We start from the raw sequence: 13,459 nt of genomic DNA, 5'->3' as shown, positions 1-13,459 counted from the left end.
TTTGGAGCAGCCAAGAATGAATGCTTACTTCCTGCCTTCTTCCATTCATTTAAAGGGTGTATTCAGCTTTCCACTTTGCATGTTATGAAATAATTTCTATGCAACATCCTTTCTATGTTAAAACAACTGAAAGTAAGCTTAATGACAGTTGTCCAGGTACTAATAGTCACATACGTAGACTTTAAAATTACTATCTAGTAAAACTACTGTCTATTCTAAGGATAATAATTTATGCATCATGAGTTGAAGTTCTTCACACTATAAATCTGAAACCTTTTGCTCTTCTATCATCTCCTACAATTTAGATATAAATGACTGAAAAGAACTAGAAAATAGTTGCTGTACAACGAAAGTGCACTCTTTGGACCTTATAAAATGAAGGTCCTAAGTCCACATGAAGTATGACTTCCACTTTCTAAAAAGAAGGTCAACTATATTACCACATAAGTATCTTACAAAAAGCTCAACAAGTGAACAGTGTCTTCACTAAATCGGTTATGTATTTAGTAGCTACTTAAAAGAATATAATTCTCAAATTGTATGAAAATGACTAAAAGAACCTAAAATGCTGATTTTACACCTGGATCAGAAATCAGTGCTCCTTGGACAACAAAATGAAAATCTAAATATTTACATTTTATTTGCATTGCAGTGTATATTTAAAAAGTCAATTCTATTACTATAATTTATTGTCCACAGTGAGCTGACATTACATAGTACAATGATATACTACAATCTCAGATTAATAGGAAATATACTGAAAATTACTTACAAATTTGCCCTTAACCTCATTCTGTAGCTGCCCCCACTCCCAAAAAAAGAATGCTAACAGGGCTGTTAAGTAATCATCTCTGACTTAGGCAAATAAAATTCTGTATCCTGAACCCAAAAGACAAAAGCTGGAGTTGTCTGAGCACTGCAATGATCTGTCCACAGTGATCTCAAGAATTCAAAGACACTCAACCTCTATTGCAGCGGCCTGCAAGTCTCTGTTGGTTTGTGTGGTGCTTGTTAGCAAAGGCAAAGGCCTGGGAGGGCCAAGCAGAGGCCCCACAGCTGAGCTCCTCACACATTTCCTAAAGAGATCCTCAACAAACACACTTTATTCTGTGACTCCAAGTTTTAAGAAACAGTACTTACCTTAAGTAAAGTTAATGTACTTTGGCATTTTTTATTCTTGCCTACTTAATAAAAAAAATAAAGCCACTGGTAAGGCTCCAAAATGATTTATTTCATAGTCCACTGTGAGGTAATTTAAAATGTTGTACATGGTAAGATTATGTCCAAAAGAGCTACAAATAAAGATTAGGCATAGTAATCTACATTGTGGTCAATTACCAAAAACACTGACCTCTAGGTGTTAATGATGTCTGCTTCTCAACCTCTGCTTGCTGTCTCAGATTAGCTGGAATATTATTATATATTCTCTTATAATGATTATACACGGCAACTGAAAGCACTTTCTTAGCAAACGACTGGCCAACCACATACTTGTCGAGGTAGTTATAGATCTGAAAAATGATTAGGTATAAACGATTCACTACGAGCCATCACAAGAACAAACACATTTCGAAACTACAAGCCAAAACACATTTTCTTAGAGTTTCAAATCTGAAAAAGTTCTCATTAAAAATGAAGTGTCGGGTTGGGGATTTAGCTTAGCGGTAGAGCGGTTGCCTACCGAGCGCAAGGCCCTGGGTTCGGTCCCTAGCTCCGGGAAAAACAGAAAAAAAGAAAAAAAAAAAGAAAAAGAAAAAAAAAAGATCAGAAATGGTTAATGGGTGCCCTAATTTTGGGGTTGGGGATTTAGCTCAGTGGTAGAGCGCTTGCCTAGCGAGCGCAAGGCCCTGGGTTCGGTCCCCAGCTCTGAAAAAAAAAAAAAAAAAAAGGAAAAAAAAAAATAAATGAAGTGTCTACGGCTGGAGAGATGGCCCAGGGGCTAAGAGCGCTCGCACTCCTGCACAGGATTAGAGTTGAGTTCCCAGCACCCACAGAGGCAGCTCAGCACTGCTTGTAATTCCACCTCCAGGGAATTTGATACCCTCTTCTGGCCTGAGCAGGCACCCACCCCCCAAACATACACAGGTACAGACACATGCACACTTACACATAAAAGAGAAAGAAAGAAATCTTTTTAAAAAGTTATTCATTGGGTTGGGGATTTAGCTCAGTGGTAGTACGCTTGCCTAGCAAGCGCAAGGCCCTGGGTTCGGTCCCCAGCTCCGAAAAAAAAAGAAAAAAAAAAAAAGTTATTCATTTACCTGAACAGCACTTACAATCTCGTTCCTTCTTTTCTGTAGGGGAGGGCAGTGCTTGGGATCAAACCCAGGGCATGGATGCTACCTTTTGTGTTCTGCCATTGAACCACACCCTCAACTCACTTTGTTAATAAAAATTAAAGTTGGTAAACTGTTTGGAACCAGCATCAATTTCTCGAGTTTTTAATAAAGAAGGAACTGGACGTGGTGCCACAAGTTTGTATTCTATTATGTGGTAGACAGAGGCAAGAGGATCTCAAGTTGGATGCCAGCCTGAGTGACATAGTAACACCTTGTCTCTATAATAACCATGTACACAGATGCACACACACTCAGAAGCTATTAATATCGATCAATTCCTGAGATGTTAAATCACTTATGCATTTTCTAGGACTTTGACCCAAATCTATACAAATTAACAAAGATATAAAGCTTACTATTATTTTTCATGACCATTTCTTTAGCCTTAAATTATAAAATTTTCAAATCTTACCCATTGCTCACATGTTCATCTCAGCATTACTAAGTTTGCCACAGCATTCATGGAGACAAACAGTGAGGAGGACAAGTGTGCAGACCACCAGTACATGCCAGGACAAAGGATGCAAGACCAACAAATATGGGCTTCTAGGTTCTCAAAAATACACACTACAGAGAAGTGGTGGAGACAACATGGAAACTGATGTTAAGAGTCCACGCTGTACCTTTACAGGTTGTTATGAATATTCTTAAGGGATGGATGTGTACAGGGCTTTGTATGTTTAGGTGGGCAATTATATCTTATCAATTGGAAAAAAAAAATACACACTACATAGTCAGAGCAACCAGTGCACACTCTCATTCCTTCACAGGACCAAATCCCAGTGTCAGAAACATATGCACAGAGTTCATACCATAAAAGCCATGGTGGCACACATAGAGCAGACCTAGAAGTTCTCTTCTGATCTCCACACACATACGAAGAGCACATATAGGTGCACATTTACAAACACACAAACTAAGTTAAATTAAAAATTAAAAACTTATATAGCTAGGCACAGTAGCTTATGCTCATAATACCAGCACTTTAAGGGTGAAGGCTGGAGGATCAGAAGTTCATCTTGAACTATGTGGGGAGTTCAAGGTTAATCCAGGCTACTTGGGACATGGGCCTCAGGAAAATATAACAAAACCAAAACAACAAAAAAGGTAAACACCTTGCCTAGCAAGCGCAAGGCCCTGGGTTCGGTCTCCAGCTCCGAAAAAAAGAAAAAAGAAAAAGAAAAAAGAAAAAAAAAAAAGGTAAACACCTGATGAGCTTGTCTAGACACACGGTTTAGTACAAACCAGAAGGGTGAAGCAATGGAATGTCTTCAGGAGAAAAGGCGTCTACCTTTTTTGGGGGTGGAGGTGGTTTCTGCTGGAATGCCAACTTCACGGCCTCTGCGGCTGACTCTGGTTCTTTAATTATGCTTTTCTTTGAGTCCGCTTCCGACAGCACAACGAAAAAATGATGACATTTTTCACACTTAACAAAACGCGTGGAAGCTGAAAAAAAGGTCAAGAGAGGAAAACTTCACAAATAATTTCAATAGTATTCATCTTAAAAACTCACTGTAGGCAGACCTACCCAGAGGGATGTGCCTCAGTGCCTCAGTGCCTCAGCTAGTTGACTTTTTGTCCACTGGATGTGGCAGTACATGGCTATAATCTGGGCCCTTGTGAGGCTGAGGCAGAAGGACAAAACACTCAAGGTCATAAGGAGCACAGTCACAGGCCAGCATAGGTCAGAAAGTAAGACCTTGTACCAAAAACCAAAAACAAGTGGAAAAAAAAAACACAGAAAAACCAGGCCAGGGAGACAGCCAATAGGGTAAGGTATGTGTGTCTAAGCCCAGTTCAATCCCTGGAATCCACATGGTAGGAGAGAACAGACTCCCAATAAATTACCCTCTGATCTCCTCACATGCACACATATAAATAAATATATTAAAAACAATTAGTGGGGTTGGGGATTTAGCTCAGCGGTAGAGCGCTTGCCTAGCGAGCACAAGGCCCTGGGTTCGGTCCCCAGCTCCGAAAAAAGAAAAAAAAAAAAAAAAAAACAATTAGAACATTTTATTAGTTGCCACTGGATTCTTTCTCACTGAGACCTGGCTATGGCCCAGCTTCCCGTTTACTAGAGATGACGTTAGAGCCACTTTGAGAAGAGGCCCATCATCACTTTACTGAAATACTTGAATGAACTCTGACAAGACTGTGAGTAGATTTTGTTTTGTTTTGTTTTTAATGAAAACTTTCAGTATTTAGAGTGATTTTAATTGCTAAATATGTAAGAGATACATTCCCTCCCAACCCCTGACAGGTTTTCTCTGTGTAGCCCTGGCTGTTGTGGAACTGCTCTGTAGAACAGGCTGGTCTTGAACTCAGACATCTGGGGCCTCTGCTTCCCATCAGCCACATGTAGAGGCATGCTGTGGGGGTGGGGCAGAAGATAAGGTCAGATCTCCAGAGCTAGTTACAGGTGGTTGGCTGTAAGCCACCCGACATAGATGCTGGAATCTGTGTGTGGATCCTCAGGAAGAATAGCAAGCTTTCTTTTTTTTTTTTTTTTTTTTTGGTTCTTTTTTTCGGAGCTGGGGACCGAACCCAGGGCCTTGCGCTTCCTAGGTAAGCACTCTACCACTGAGCTAAATCCCCAGCCCCAATAGCAAGTTTACTTAACCACTGAGCTGTCTCTCCAGTCCTACTGCTTCTGTTTTTAAACACAAGCCAATTTAGAATACATGATGAGAGAAAGGAGAGGTAAGTTAACCCAAACTAAAGATGTATGAAAAACCCTCTACTTGGTAAGTTAATTTTAAAAATGTGATTTAGAGGCTATAGAGGTGGCTTGGTGGTTAAGAATGCTTACTGCTCTTGCAAACGACCTATGTTCCAGTTGCAGCACCTACATGGCAGCTCACAGCAGTTTAGAACCAAATTTCCAGGGGACCTAAGACTCTCTTTTACTTTACTGGACTTATGTATACAAGTGTTACACATAAGCCCATGCATACACACACATATATGACTTTTTTATAGATTTATTTATTATATATAAGTACACTGTAGCTATCTTCAGACACACCAGAAGAAGGCTTCAGATCTCATTACAGATGATTTTGAGCCACCATGTGGATGCTGGGAATTGAACTCAGGACCTCTGGAAGAGCAGTTGGTGTTCTTAACCACTGAGCCATCTCCCCACCCCTACCCCCTTTTTTTACACATATACAATTTTTTAAAATCTTAGTCTTAAGTATAATTTTTTAAAAAGTTTGAACACGGGTATCTCAATGCCAGGTAGAGGGTTATCTCCTACTATGAGTTGGTCAGGGGGAGGCCAGAAACCCCAAAATAACACATGCCATTGCCATTGTTCTTGGATGACCATGAAAACAAGAGTGTAAACCATAATGTTTAAAAATACAACACCCGGGGCTGGGGATTTAGCTCAGTGGTAGAGCGCTTACCTAGGAAGCGCAAAGCCCTGGGTTCAGTCCCCAGCTCAAAAAAAAAAAAAAAAAAAAAAAAAAATACAACACCCTTGGTTGCAGACATAGAGAAATCAAGCTGGAACTGACACGAAGTCTTCCTCCCTATTGGCTAGCTCTCACAGTCCCAGAAGGCACTATGTAGGCCACTGGGTTACTTATCAGCCTGACCAAACTCTGAACACTACAATCCTGATCTGCTGCCAGGTAACATGGAGCCACTGGTGCAACAGTGGTTCAAAGGTTATAGTAATAACCAACCTCTTCTGGATCTGATTAAGCCTGCTCCACAGTTAGAAACTCATGCCTGGAACTCTAAACCAGGTCAAACCCCATGACTGCAGAGGTCAAGGCCTTGAGGCAGGTGAGGTAGAACCTACTTTGTCTTGTTAAATGGATGTGTTGGCCAACTGCTTTCTAAGTGTCTATGTTTGTAGATAGTTACTGATGTCCTCAACCTTCACAGGGAAGCGCTTCTTTGCAATGATCAGCAGTTACCGGTCAAAGTGCTAAGAACAAATGACTAGTGGGTGTTCAGCACTAATCCCCTCCCGCCCCAAAACAAGGATCGAATAAGAAGGGGCAGAAAGAATGTTAGGAGCTAGATGACAGGAAAGTGTTGTAAAGGACTGTCTTTAGAACGGGACATAGCTACCCCTGTACTTATGAATTCACTACAACTTTAGATACCTGTACAGTACAGGCCAAAGAGATCGGTCAACATTTCAAAGGACTAACTGGTTAGGTTAATCCCAGCACTTGGGAGGCAGATGCACATGCTTGCTTTATTATTGTTCCACGTACATGCATGTTTATCTGTACACTACATGTGTACAGTCCTCACAGAAGCCCGCAGAGGGCGTTGGATCCCCTAGACCTCAAAGTTACAGACATTTGTGAGCCACCATGTGGGCGCTGGGAAATGGAACCTGGATAACTCTAGGGAAACAGTGTCTTCCAGCCACAGGAGAACTGAAGCTCAGGTGACTCAGAGGCCATGTGGTAGCAGGCCTAGGGCCTGTGCAGATTTAATCAGAAGGGTAAGAGGAAGTAGGCACATGGCCCTGCCCCAACCAAGAGCTACCAGTAATTGATACCTGCTGGGAAAAAGAAAACCAGTTTTCTCTTGCCTCTGAAGGCCATCACAAAACAAACTCCACAGTATATTTATGGCCTTTTCTTTGTTTTGTTCTGTTCGCTTTGGCATTTTTTTTCTTATTAGTTTGTTTGTTTTTGTGGGGTTTTAGGAGTGGGAGATACAGGTGTCTTGATTTTTTTTTTTCTCCAAAGAACGTTTTAAAACGTTTGTGGGTAGAAAGATAAGAATCTGAGAGGAGCCAGAAAAGGGGAACAAATTTTATAGAAATAGCTTTAATTAAGAAAAAAGTTGGGGTTGGGGATTTAGCTCAGTGGTAGAGCACTTGGCTAGCAAGCGCAAGGCCCTGGGTTCAGTCCTCAGCTCCAAAAAAAAAAAAAAAAAAAAAAAAAAAAAAAAGCAAAACAAACAAACAAAAAAAACCAAAAAAACAAAAACCCAAGAAAAAAGTTATGCTCTCTTGCTCTCTCTTTGTTCTTTTCTTTTCCTTGCTCTTCCCCTGTCCCTTCTCTTCCCATTCCTCACTTCCCCCGACGTGCCCATGGCCAGCCTTCTTTTCTCTCCTCTCCCCTTCTCTCATTAAACCTCTCCATGAAAAGAAAAAGAAAAAGAAAAAAGTTCCTCTAGGAGCTGGAGAGATGTGTCAGTGAACAGGAGAACATATTAGTCTTAGACTGGAACTGATGTTGCTCACACAACCCATGTCACAACCCATGCCATGTATGTGACATGGCAAATACCCACATGGAGATACATACACACTTACATATTATTAAAATAAATTTTAAGGGGCTAAAGAGATGAATCAATGATCAACAGCACTGCCTGCTCTTCTAGGGGACCCAGGTTCCATTTCCCAGTACCCACATGGTAGCTCACAAATGTCTGTAGCTCCTGAGTTCTGGGGGAACTCAAGACCCCCACTTCAGGCTTCTGTGGGGACTGCACACAAACATGGAGGCAAAAATATCCATACACAAAATAATTTTTAAAAATTATTTTCAAAATATAAAATGAACCTTCAAAAAATTTTAAAAAGATAATCTATTAAAACAATAAAGCATATACATGTGCATGAACACACATGAAAACACACACACACACACACACACACACACACACACACACACACACACATATTCCGGATGTTCCAGCAGCAAGCTGTAATCTACAAGGACTGACTTACATATGCTGTGCATTTACTAATCACTTACAAAACATTCAAGCCATCAAATCCAAACATTAACACAAGTTCAAATATATAACCGCCATTTCCCACTGAAGGAAAAGCAGTGAGCGTCATTATTGTATAACGAGGTACAAGTTCACAGCTGTTATTGATGGCAAACAGGGCAAGGATTAAAGGGCAGAAATGCCTCTCATCTAGTTCAGGCTGTGTGACAGGAAAATCTGGCTTGAAAACAGAAGACCAAAATATTTCTCTATGGAAATTAGGTCAAAGGGAAAGAGATTAAACACCACTATGTCTCATCTGAACAAGTTGAAGGGCTGCTTACATTTAACTTGAATACTGGATTTGCAATACAAGTGTATGGTGAAGCAAGTTTGCTATATACTCAAATTCAATGACTCAATTTTACTTATTCAAATACTATGGAGGTGACATGAATTTATAAGGCATAATTCTTAACTCTTAAAAGCAGGCCACACATCCCACAGACTGAAGACCTAGGCAAAGCAAATGGGGGGAAAAGTGGGCCAGGGAGGTGATTCAGAGGGTAAAAGTGCATGCTGCCAAGATTGATGACCCGAGTTTGATCCCTGAAGCCACATAAAGTGGAGAGAACCACCTCCTTCACATCGTCCTTGAGATTTTGTATGCGTACACACACACACACACACACACACACACACACACACACACACACACACACACACACGGAAGAGGGAAAGGAAGGATGTCAACAGACTGCTGGCACTCCTCCTTTTCTGTTTCTGGGGCATGAAAGGAACAGTTCTTTTTTCCATTGCACATTCCCATTGGCACAGTATTCTTGTACAAGTACACAAGGCCAAGTAATGCTCTGAAACTATGAGCCAAAATAAATACTTCCTTTTTTTAAGTTGTTCTGTCAGTGCAGTGTCACAGAAACAAGGAGAGTACCTGACACAATGCAGAGTACAACAGCTGCAACAGAGGCTACATGGTCCACAAACCCTGAAGTATTTATGGTTGGCCTTTTCCAGCAAATGTTGCTGACTTGTGCTATGCTATGTTTAAAAGACCTGTGAAACAAGCACCTGAACCTGGGTCTAGTACCTAGAATACATAATGGAGTTCTTCAACATTGGATACCTCATCAGAAATGAACAAAGTCTTCAAATAGTCATCTAGCCACAGAACACTCACAAATGCCCAAATGACACTAGACATTATATACAGGTCATTGGCAAAACACAAATTAAAATGACATAATTAGTCATAATGGCAGTGCTCTTCCAGACTACGTGACAGAAATCCCCAGACTCTACGATTTTTACTTCATCATGTTGGATTTGTCTAGAAAATATCATTGCTCACGTCCACCACTTTCAGCTTATACGGCAATCCAAATTATGATTTATTCTAATTGATTTTTTCTTTTACCAGTTAAATCCCTGAAGAACACATCTTAGAGTCAAACTGTCCAATAGAGCTACTTTAAAATTATTTTATTAGCAGGGCAGGTGATGCAATACATGCCTTTAATCTCAGTACTCAAGAGGCAAAGGCAGGCACATCTGTGTGTTTGAGGCCAGTCTGATCTACATAGTAAGTTCCAGGACAACAGGAGCTAGGCAGAGACTCTGTCTCAAAAAAAGCTTCCCAAAACTATAAAAATGGTAAATATGAAAATGTAACTGAAGTATTGAGGCATGACTGCCATCCCTGTACTTAGGAGGATGAGATCATGGAGTTCAAAGCTAGCTGGCTATACAGCAAGACTGTCCCAAAGCTTGGGGAAAGAAAGGAAGAAAAGGGGGGCGGGGAGAAAAGAAAAGAAAAAAGAAAGAGGGGTTGGGGATTTAGCTCAGTGGTAGAGCGCTTGCCTAGGAAGTGCAAGGCCCTGGGTTCGGTCCCCAGCTCCGAAAAAAAGAACCAAAAAAAAAAAAAAAAAAAAAAAAAAAAAGAAACGAAAAAAGAAAGAGGAATAAAGGAAGGGGATGGGAGGGGAAAACAAAAAAAGAAACCTTCTGACAGGGACACAGGAAGGCTGGCATGTGGTACAGTGCAATCTTCCCCTGATTATAATTAGCTCTAAGGCACGTAGGCATGAGTCATTTGATGTAATACACTTTGTTCTTACTGTTCAGAGTAGCCTGAACCATTAATAATCATCAAACACTTCCCAAAATTGAGATTTCTCTCTTCTGGCATATCAGTACCCAGAAGAAATTAGCTTAATACATGAATGACTGATCATCCTGGCATATGAGCTACTTAATAAAGTTACGATGGTTTGTATATGCTTGGCCCAAGGAGTGGCATTATTAGGTGGTACGGCCTTGTTAGAGTAGGTGTGTCACTGTGGGCTTGGCCTTATGACCCTCATCCTAGCTGCCTGGAAGCCAGTCTTCCACTAGCAGCCTTCAGATGAAGATGTAGAACTCTCAACTCTGCCTGTACCATGCCTGTCTAGATGCTGCCATGCTACCACCTTGATGCTAATGGACTGAACCTCTGAACCTGTAAGCCAGCCCCAATTAAATGTTGTCCTTTTTAAGACTTGCCTTGGTCATGGTGTCTGCTCAAGATGAAAGTGTTTGAAGAATGTAAAAATATAGTATAGTATAGTAAAGTGTAAGTTTAGATTTCCTAAAACCAATGAATGACTAGACTCACAAAAACTCACAAAATCCAAATCTGAAATGAATATATTAAAGCAAATTAAACAAATATTTTCTCTTTTCCTCTTAGAATGCAAAGTGCTACCAGTCCTAGAAATCTTTTAGTGTTTTTAGAACATTTAGAGGATCTCAAGATCAGGGCAAAACTCATTCTGGTTTATATAATTTCTATACATCCAATGGCCTGTATCAAAAGGGGAAAGAAAACTCAAAATACTTACACACAAAGGTCTCTACGTGTGTGCACAAGTCGCCACATTTAGGACAGCGAAGCTGGTTTCCACCTTTCCCGGAATTCCCAGAGCCTGATTTTTTGCTGCTTCCTTCAGTCACTGATTTCTAATGTTCAATGTTCATGAAAGAGAAAAGGGTAGTAAACCATTTGTTTCAGATATCATTTACATGAAGCTTAGCTGTAAACAACAATTCATATTAATCTTACAGTTTTACAATTGTGGGCTGGAAAGATTGCTCAGTGCTTAAGAGCACTGAGTTCAATTCCCAGCAACCACATGGTGGCTCACAACTTCTATAATGGAATCTGATGCCCTCTTCTGGTGTGTGTGAAGACAGTGACAGTGTACTCACATGCATACATACACATACATACATACACATACATACATACATACATACATACATACATACATACATAAATCTTTAAAAAATTTTTACGATTTCCATGCTGGAAATATTAGTATGGTTTGTATTTATTGTTCTGGTGTCAAAAGGTCTACCATAAAAAATCAAATCAGGGGGCTGGGGATTTAGCTCAGTGGTAGAGCGCTTACCTAGGAAGCGCAAGGCCCTGGGTTCGGTCCCCAGCTCCGAAAAAAAGAACCAAAAAAAAAAAAAAAAAAAAATCAAATCAGTCCTAGCTACTATGTATTTATCTAAAGACATTTTTTAAAAAATACATATTTTTTAAAAATATATATACACACACAGAGACACATATTTCTTTGGTTCTTGGAGACAGGGTTTTGCTGTGTAGCCCTAGCTGTCCTAGAACACACTTTGTAGAGCAAGGTGGTCTCAAAATCAGAGATCCGCCTACCCCTGCTCCCCATGTGCTGGGACTAAAGGTGTGTACCACCACTGCCCAGCTAGTAATTCCCATTCTAAATGAATGTAAAAAAGCTATTTATAGGAATAATCCAGGCTGGTGGTTCATACCTATAATCTCAGTGCTCAATAAATTGGATCAGAAGACTTAACAAATATTTAAACTCAGTCTATAAACCAGGCTGGCTTCAAACTCACAGAGAACCACCTACCTCTTCCTCCCAAGAGCTGGGATTGAAGATGTACACAGCACCAGTCAGCTTAAATCTTTAAAATTTTATGTGCACTGGCTTTTTTACCTGCTTGCACGTCTGCACACCACGTATGTGCAGTGCCTGTGCAGGCCCAAGAGGACATCAGATCCCTGGGACTGGAGGTACAGACAGGCCTGAGCTGCCATGTGGGTGCTGGGAATTGACATTCAAGCCTGTGGGAAAGTAGCCTCCCCAACCCCTTCTTTCTTCTTTTTTTTTTTTTTTTTTTTGGTTTTCTGAGACAGGGTTTCTCTGTCCTAGCTATCCTGGAACTCTGTAGTTCTAAGCTGGCCTCAAACTTTAAAAGATCCACATGCCTCTACTTCCCAAGTGCTGTGATTAAAGGTGTGCACCACCACCACCCAGCAGTCATTTCTTAAACACTTGAGCGGTTAGATTTGTGTATGAAAATGGATATTCCTCACTCAATCCGACTTATCATGTCATTATTTAATGACAGTTTATGCTTAGGATATCAGGACTTTACTCTCTGCTTACTAAGTACAATGAGTATACAAGTATTGTATCATACAAGCCAAGCAGTGAATAAGCTGGACAGGGTGGGCACTCAGGAGCCTAAAGTGAGAGGATCCCATTCCAGGGCTGCCTGGGTTATACAGCAAGTTGCAGGACAGGCTAAGTCACAAGGAAACTGCTTCAAACAACCAAAACTAACCAACAGATTCCAAATAAGAAGAACTCAGACTCTTCAGATCATTTTATGTAATTCATATTTCCTACAGAACACATTTAAACAGAGTACATAACTATTATTCTATTTAGCTCTTTACAGACAGGAATGTACAGATGCCAATAAGACAGAAATAACCTTATTTCCATCTCCGGAGCCATCCTTGTTTGTCCCATCTTTTGAGGCAAAGTATGCTGGTGTTTCTGAAAAGGTTCTAAGAGGAGCTCTGCGCAGAATCTGAGTGTCCAAGGTCCCCAGTCTTCCTAAAACTGGCACATGAATGCGCCCACAAGAAATACCTGGAGGGAGAAGGAAGTCTATTAGTTTTCATACAGAATACTGTTATGTCTCGATAAATTCCCAGGAGGCTCAGTGAAGAGCACTGGCTGCTCTTCCAGAGAACCTGTATTTGAGTCCTAGCAATTCCAAGAGTTCCAATGACTTCTTCTGGCCTCATCAAGTACCAGACATATACATGGCACACATACATTCAATTAAGTACGTTTACCCACATAAAATAAAATCTTAAAATGAACAAAGTCCTAGTGAATACAAGTTAAACACAGAAAGGTTGAAACTCGCTGGCTTTCCCAGAAAGGCCACACACCAAGGGCAAAGTGCTTCCAGAAACAAGCATGGCCTCAGATGGATGATCCCATCCAAGTACACTGTTTGCAGATCAAGTCTTTAAAAGTAAGATCACATAGGTCATAATAACCTGTGGCTCTTTT

General features: G+C 40.5%; 1 protein-coding gene across 7 annotated transcripts in view; it reads right to left on the bottom strand.

Moving 5' to 3' along the window:
- Clpx (caseinolytic mitochondrial matrix peptidase chaperone subunit X) overlaps nt 1-13,459 on the bottom strand; it is a 39,602-nt gene that overhangs the window by 18,310 nt on the left and 7,833 nt on the right. For all 7 annotated transcript variants that reach the window (XR_015626463.1, XR_015626465.1, XR_015626464.1 and 4 more), the window contains exons 2-5: nt 12,867-13,027; nt 10,940-11,057; nt 3,631-3,785; nt 1,352-1,511 (exon numbers count right to left, since the gene is read on the bottom strand). Coding sequence is in view for 2 of the 7 variants with exons in the window: in XM_087561136.1 (XP_087417262.1) it covers nt 1,352-1,511; nt 3,631-3,785; nt 10,940-11,057; nt 12,867-13,027 (594 nt within the window). In the remaining 5 variants the exon portion in view is untranslated. The remainder of the gene's footprint in view (nt 1-1,351; nt 1,512-3,630; nt 3,786-10,939; nt 11,058-12,866; nt 13,028-13,459) is intronic.

The sequence above is a fragment of the Rattus norvegicus genome, chromosome 8, assembly GCF_021556685.1.
Source record: "Rattus norvegicus strain SHRSP/BbbUtx chromosome 8, alternate assembly SHRSP_T2T, whole genome shotgun sequence".
Taxonomy (NCBI): domain Eukaryota; kingdom Metazoa; phylum Chordata; class Mammalia; order Rodentia; family Muridae; genus Rattus; species Rattus norvegicus.
This window is presented reverse-complemented; position numbering and strand designations above follow the sequence as displayed.